The sequence below is a fragment of the Heteronotia binoei genome, chromosome 7, assembly GCF_032191835.1.
Source record: "Heteronotia binoei isolate CCM8104 ecotype False Entrance Well chromosome 7, APGP_CSIRO_Hbin_v1, whole genome shotgun sequence".
In the NCBI taxonomy this organism is placed as follows: Eukaryota; Metazoa; Chordata; class Lepidosauria; order Squamata; family Gekkonidae; genus Heteronotia; species Heteronotia binoei.
In genome coordinates, this window is record NC_083229.1 from 89,940,507 (window position 1) to 89,948,321 (window position 7,815).

Sequence of the window (7,815 nt, forward strand, 5' to 3'; positions counted from 1 at the left end):
GACCCTAGAGGTCCCTTCCAACTCTATGATTCTAGGTTTTTAAACAGAAACTAGATGGCCACCTGACAGCAATGGAGATCCTATGAATTTAGGGGGAGGTGTTATGAGTTTCCTGCATTGTGCAGGGGGTTGGACTAGATGACCCTAGAGGTCCCTTCCAACTCTAGGATTCTAGGTTTTTAAGCTGAGGCTAGATGGCCATCTGACAGCAATGAGGATCCTGTGAATTTAGGGGGAGGTGTTTGTGAGTTTCCTGCATTGTGCAGGGGGTTGGACTAGATGACCCTGGAGATCCCTTCCAACTCTATGATTCTATGACCGCCAGAGGTCCCTTCCAACTCTATGATTCTAACTCAGCTTAGAAGGAACACTGCCTACTAGTGCCGACCCGTTCCCCAAACCCCATCCTTCCCAAAGCTCCACCCCCCAAAGTTTCAGGATTTACCCTAACTGGAGGTGGCAACCCCAGCAGAGAGAGGAGGTCTTCAGAAGGGCCCTGAGAAGACTGGGGGTGAGGTGGGGGAATAGTTAAGCTTTGACAACTCTGGAAGAAGGTCTGACTTCCAGCATGACTCTTTTCGGTCCACCTTCTGTGTTATTCTTCGATGTCCAGAGAGCCCTCGTGGGAGCATTCCCAGAGAAGGCCTTTCAGAGCTCATCCTGCTGAAATCGACTCCAGTGGCAAATTGGAGGCTGAGGGAATTTTGGTGCATAGATGGGTTGCCCAGTTAGTCTGTCTGTAGCAGGAGAAATAAGAGCCCCGTGGCACAGAGTGGTAAAGCTGCAGTACTGCAGTCAGAGCCCTCTGCACACGACCTGAGTTCGATCCCAGCGGAAGCTGGTTCAGGTAGCCGGCTCCAGGTTGACTCAGCCTTCCATCCTTCCGAGGTAGGTCAAAGGAGTCCCCAGCTTGCTGGTGGGAAAGCGTAGATGTCTGGGGAAGGCAATGGCAAACCACCCTGTAAAAAGTCTGCCGTGAAAGCCTTGTGAAAGCAACATCACCCCAGAGTCAGAAACGACTGGTGCTTGCACAGGGGACTACCTTTACCTTTACTAGCAGGAGAAATGAGTCAGAGTCCAGCAGCAGCAGCTTAAAGACTAACTTGGTGCTTGGTGGGGGGGCGCAGTGGGAGTGCTTCTAGCCCCATTGATGGACCTCCTGATGGCACCTGGTTTTATGGCCACTGGGTGACAGAGTGTTGGACTGGATGGGCCACTGGCCTGATCCAACAGGGCTTCTCTTATGTTCTTAAGTGACACAGAGTGTTGGACTGGATGGGCCATTGGCCTGATCCAACATGGCTTCTCTTATGTTCTTATGTGACACAAGTGTTGGACTGCATGGGCCATTGGCCTGATCCAACAGGGCTTCTCTTATGTTCTTAAGTGACACAGAGTGTTGGACTGGATGGGCCATTGGCCTGATCCAACATGGCTTCTCTTATGTGACACAAAGTGTTGGACTGGATGGGCCTGATCCAACAAGGCTTCTCTTATGTTCTTATGTGACACAGAGTTTAGGACTGGATGGCCCATTGGCCTGATCCAACATGGCTTCTCTTATGTTCTTATATGTGACACAGAGTTTTGGACTGGATGGCCCATTGGCCTGATCCAACATGGCTTCTGTTATGTTCTTATGTGACACAGAGTGTTGGACTGGAGGGGTCACCAGCCTGATCCAACATGGCTTCTCTTATGTTCTTATGCGACGCAGAGTGTTGGACTGGATGGGCCATTGGCCTGATCCAACAGGGCTTCTCTTATGTTCTTATGCCCCACCTGCCTCCCTTGGGCCCTCTGGGACACTCCAGTAAGGGAACAACAACTGTGGGGGTTCAGCGTTCAAGGAACAATGCAAGAAATTACACTGACCAATAGGCCATCAACCAAGTACTCATTACAGACATCTCTGTGCTACCCAATAAACTGCAAACATATACTGTATTATTATATTATAGTATATAATATCATAAACGGCCTGTTGTCAAAGACCGAGTATGGAACAGTACAGACTGTAAGCGTACATAAACAATGCTCCAGACTATGGGTGTTTCTTCCCTTAAAAAGTTAAATAGCAGTATACAAATGGGCAATCTCAGTTAAAGACCCTAACTCATGGGAGTCGGCGCCCATACAGAATTCAACAATGATTCTCTATAACCTTCGCATTTCTCATCTCAGAGGTTCCTGACCCATCTTCCATCAGTATGCCTGTTTTTGTTTTCCTTGTTTTTCTTGTAAGCTTGCTTAATATAGAAGTCCCACAAGTTCAGGGCACAAGGGGAACAGCTGGGCCAGCAGGCTGCTTGTGGCATTTCTCCCTGTCACATGGTGTGGTGGGGTAATCAGGTTATCAATCACATGACCTAGATCGCACCAGCAGTGCCATCGGGGGGGGGGGGAGCCGCCCCCAAAGTGACACCACTTCCTGTTCCCCCCCCACAAGTGGTGGCCATTTTGGGGAAGTTACATCACTTCCTGTTTCCAGCAGGGCTCCCTCGCAAGTGGTGGCCATCTTGCGGAAGTGACATCACCGGAAGTGACATCATATTCTGTTTCTGGAGGCGTGCACACACATGGGGGGCCCACATAAATCTTGGGCCCCGGGCCCCCAAAGCCCTAGCTACGCCACTGGGAGGAGCCTCAGTCAGTAGTAGGAAGAGAGGCCTGGCTTAGTAGCTCTGCTGCACGGTTGAGAGAGCCTGGCAAAGCAAACTATTCCTCTTCCCTTCCTCCCCAAGAGAGAAGCCTCAGCCAATGAAGAAAATAGAGGCTTTGTTCTGTAGCTTCTTTGCAATTGAGCAAGCCTTGCAAAGCAAGCTGTTACGCAGAAGGAAGCAAGAGAGATAGAGAAGGAAGCAGATGACAGCCAGTTGCTCGAGGGCCTGATAGGAGGCATCAGGGATTGAACCTGAGATCTGCTGCATGCCAAGCAGATGTTCTACCATTGAGCCGCAGCCCCTCCCCATTCTTTGTGAGCAATGGTCTGTTATTTTGTCCAATGATTGGTAGAGGCAAGTGTGCACATTTGCATTTGAGATTCAAGTTCATGCTTAATAGTTCCCTACACAGAGGGAAAAATAAGGTAGAGTTAGGGTGGCAGGTAGTTTTAGGTATACCTGTTTCTCTACTTTACTTACTGTTTCTGTAAAGCTTGTTTGGGCTAAAACATTATTGCTTTGCTACTCTTAAGATCATCTGGCATCTCTGAAATATTCATTGCTAAATTTGCATTCAGTCATTGCTATAAATGTGATTTTGTGGCTTGTTTTTAAATTTTCTGCTTCAAAGAGAATGTTTAAGCAGAGATGATAGTAGTTCAACTCTCTGGTATCTACAGAAGCTTTAGAGAAAAGACTGTGATAACTACAGCAGGAAAAGTGGAATGATAGCAGTAAGTTAATTAGATAGAATCATTTTTCTGTGAATTGCTTAAAATATTTGTAATGTCATAATTATGTTTCATATTTTTTTACAGGGGTTACTAAGTAAATCTGAATGGGAAGCAACAAGTATGTATACAATGAAACCTTGTATAATTATATGAATATGTTGTTAGCCGCCCTGAGCCCGCTTCGGCAGGGAGGGCGGGATATAAATAAAATTTTTTTATTATTATTATTATTATTATTATTATTATTATTATTATTATTATTATTATTATTATTATTACCTTTTATTATTACCAGAATGGTTTAATAAATTATTGTTGCCTCCAGTGCATGCACCTATAGATCAGCCCAGCAGGCATGCTTCCCCTCCCCCCCACTGTCCTTCAGTATTTGTGCCGAAATGTTTTTTAAACATGGGAGATTCTCTTGATAGCAGAACTCTTAGAAAAGGTCTGGCAATAGTACACATGCCTCTGGATCGCAGCTTTAATCAATGTGGGCACTTCATAAATTGACCAGATTAAAAAAACCCATACATTTGAAGTCGGTAGCAAATCATTCGTGAGCACCTGATTAAGAGCTATCCAAGCCCTGATGTAACATGCAGCAAGGTCACAACAATTATGACTCATCTCATTGTAAGCAATGAGGGTCTTGCGTGAGCATGCCAGAAGCACAAATTGTTGCTGTGCATATGCTGCAGGTGTGTTTTGATGGCAGCCACACAGGACACATGCAGCCACAAATTTACTGTAAGATACTGTTTCAGCTTGCTCAGTGAATTTCATCAAAAAAGATTTTGTGACCCATAATTGTCGAAATTGTGTAAAAATGGAGTTTGGAGTACCTGAAAGCCTAGGAGAGCCTTGCTTAAAATGAAAACATAATTCATCATTTCATATGTGCTCACTTGCACAAACAATATCCAGTCTGATAAACTTTTGTCAGTGTTGAAAAGGGAATTTTCTATCATTTTGTGCCTCAGCCTTGACAACTGTCACTGGTTCTTTGCAGTGGTGAACTTTGCCCACCAGTGGCTACTCTGTTGTTTTTCACAAGTTATTGTAGGATGAGAGAATATCCACATCTTTAGCATGCTGCTTCCAGAGTATAAATAAAAAGGAGGCTGACATGAATTAACGGGCTATCCCAGAAGTCCTGTAAAAGAGGCACTAAACTTTTAGATTCTCTTAAAGATTCTAGATTAGTTGAACCATTTGTTTTGTAGATGTGTTATGTATCATGTTTGAAAGCTGTCACAATGACTTCTTAGTGGAATATATATCTTGAATTAGTGGAATATATATCTTAAAAATCATGGTTTACTTGGGCATTTTTTGTTCTTTGAAATTTGACTAAGCTAACTTGAGATTGGTTCATGTTTTCTGGTGATAACATTGTTTGGCTGCAGATTGTAATTCCATAAATCACATGGCATTAGTATATTTCCTGATCCTCTGTTTTGGGCCATATGATTTTCAGTGTGTGTACCACAAAGTTCATGGGACTTACCCTCTAGTAAGTGCTTCTTAAATTGCAACCTTTGTTTTCCATGTGTCAGTAAAGTATCCACACCATGTCCAAGTGCAATAGAATCTTACTGGTTGCATAATATCATTAGATAATATGTATGTATACTGTAACCAGATTTCTCCAGTTTGGCTGCTTTGGATGTATTGTTTCAATAATTAACTACTAATGGCTAGGCTATTGCTTTAGCTTCCTAACAGAAAATATTCTCTTAGGTTTGGTCATTTAACATCAGAAATAACAACAGCATTATTTTGCTACAGTTTTTGAAAGAGCAGAAGGCTACTAATGTTTTTAATTTTTTCCAGGTATATACATGATCTTTGCATTTGAAAAGCAGCTATAAAAAAAAGACCATGAAGAGAAACAATTGAAGCAGTCTAGCATCCAAAGTGCTGGTTATTTTATATTTTTATGTTGAAGACTGTGCGGGACACAACCAAACTGGACAAGTATGAGTTATGGTTGCCTGTCTGTGACAGAAGGAATGACTTGTGTGCATTTGTATGAATATGAGAAAGGAGTATGAACTCTTGTGGGGTTGGGTTTCTTTTTTTAAAACAAAGTGCATGTTTTTTTAATGCTCAGGATGCTTAAAGGGAAAAAAAAAAGCTTGCCACATAGTTTATGTACTGTGTGACAGATTTCGTGATATGAAGTGTTGATTGTATAAAGCTGTCATCTGTGTGATAAATCATCTGTTGCCAGGCTGTGTCAGCAGCTTAGAAACATAGAGAAAGGAGCATTGTGGAAGATTTCATCTAGCTGTGTAGTTGGAAAGTACAGTTGATCAGCTCTTTGTAGATATAGCTTCCCCAAAGGAAGTTAAAATTGCCCATCTTCATTGATTGTTTAGCTGTATAGTAAACAAAAAACTAGCAAATGTAGAAATCAGCTACCCACAGACTCAACAGAAAGATCCTTGCACCTGACCAAGAACTTATGGGTACTTCTGTGCATGGAGCATTCCTGTGTGGGTTAGCTTGTTATTCCCTTTTGACAAGCTCTAGTTTATCAGTTCAACTGAATGAAATTCTTGCATGCTGTGAACTCTGTGTGCATTGGGATGCCTGACATCATTGCTAAGTTGGACTCTTTATCTGAACTCCATAGTGCAGTATTTTATGAGTGTTAAATAATTGTAATAGTTATTTTGGGTGAAGTGGGGTAGGGGAGAGGTCTTGGAGGAAACCTTGTTTGCTGTTTGTGCTCCTTGGTGTGTAATTGCCTTTCATAGCGTGTGTGTCATCAGGATTAAATAGATTTTGGTTCCAAACAAGAGGTCTAAAAAGATGCTATAAGACCATCCTAAGAAATTAGATTCCTAATAATACAACCACTCACATAAAGTCTTTCAGAGAATGAGTTAACTGAATTTTAAAAAATAACCTCCAGCTGTTAAAATAATTGTTCCGATGAACAGAGGCAGACAATCTGAGCATGGGAAAGAGAAGAAGAAAATAAATAATATTTTATGAGTGCTCTTGAGTGTTGCTCTGTAAATTTACTTGTGTTGGCTGCAGGCTTATTCTCCCTCCCACTTTTAATTGCTCTGCAAGCTAGTTCAATGGGAATATTTCGACAGTGAGTCTTTCATGATAATCAGATATTTGAAAGGGAGTAGACTGCATGTGGACTGCATCAGACGTGATGGGTTTTGTACATAGGGAAAGTATGTGCCATATATGCATATATGGCTTTATTTTGTTTGTATATGCATGGGAAATCTTGATAATCTACAATGGTGAAATACATGTTTGTATTCACATGAGAAGAAGAAATGGGACACAGTTCAGTCGTTGTTTTGTAAGAAGTGGGTAAAACTCTCTTCGTTTACCAACTCAGACTGAAAATTAGAATCAAATTTCCTCTATATGATATTTTTTTGCTCCTTGAAAACTCACACGAGGGAAAAGGCTTGCCTAGAACCCCCTTCACATGCCCGTTTTAAAGGAGGAACATTTCTTTCAGTTATGACCTGCATTCTGAAGTGTTCCTAAAAGGTGTGAAGTGGTTGCCTTGGCATATTTTCAGCTACTGTGCTTAAATGTTGCATTAATATATGCAACAACTTTAGAGCCTCTTAAAATATCCCCAGCAAGGGGTACATTGTGAGCCTTTAATCTAGATGTTTTAGTTTGTTAGATTAGGAGTGGTCAACTTCTATAGTCTTGAGTCTAGATGTAGCACTCTAGTACTAAGGGATGCCTTTAAAGTGATTTCCTTGTCAATTTCCAAATGTAGGTACAGGCAGAGTCCTCTGTCATTAGCTGTATTGATGCCTATGAGTGGAACACTCATGAAGAGAGTAGCAGAAATAGTTCCACACTGAAATCTCAAGTATCTTCAGCTGTAGGGATGGGCACAGACCCAAGCCCAGTCCAAACTTTGACTGGTTCATGAACCCTGGACTGAGGTTCAGGAAGGAGCCTACCCCAAACACTCACTGAGTTTCTGCTCCATTCAGTTCTGCTCCCATGTGCACATGCAATTTCCAGGTGGCATTGGGCACCACCCCTGCACATCCGGAAGTGACACAAGCACATTGCCCAACATACTTGGATCACTTTCGGGTAACGTGGGTGCATTGGGGCAGCACCTGACATCATCCAGAAGCAGTGTGTGCGCTTGAGGGGTGGGGGGGGGCTGACACACTTGCCTAACTTCTGGATGACACAGGTGTGCCGGGCCAGTGCCTGACGCCACCCAGAAGTGATGTGCATGGTTTAGTTCAGGCAGGCTTCACTTAGGGGTTCAGTTTGGGGCCACCCATTTCATAAGCACTGATCCAGGCTTTCGCAGTCTGTGCACCTCCTACTTAGCTTCTGAGACCACCTCAATGTATGCCCATGCTAATACAGAAGAACTTGTCGATCTGTTTTCATAATGA

The 7,815-nt window shown here is 42.9% G+C and overlaps 1 protein-coding gene across 2 annotated transcripts in view; it reads left to right on the forward strand.

Annotated features, from left to right (window-relative positions):
* The window catches only part of RNMT (RNA guanine-7 methyltransferase), a 25,028-nt gene extending 18,622 nt beyond the window's left edge, over positions 1-6,406 (forward strand). For both annotated transcript variants that reach the window (XM_060244052.1, XM_060244050.1), the window contains 2 exons: positions 3,482-3,515; positions 5,234-6,406. In XM_060244052.1, coding sequence (XP_060100035.1) covers positions 3,482-3,515; positions 5,234-5,271 — 72 coding nt within the window. In that variant the 3' untranslated portion in view covers positions 5,272-6,406. The remainder of the gene's footprint in view (positions 1-3,481; positions 3,516-5,233) is intronic.
* The last annotated feature ends 1,409 nt before the right edge of the window (positions 6,407-7,815 follow it).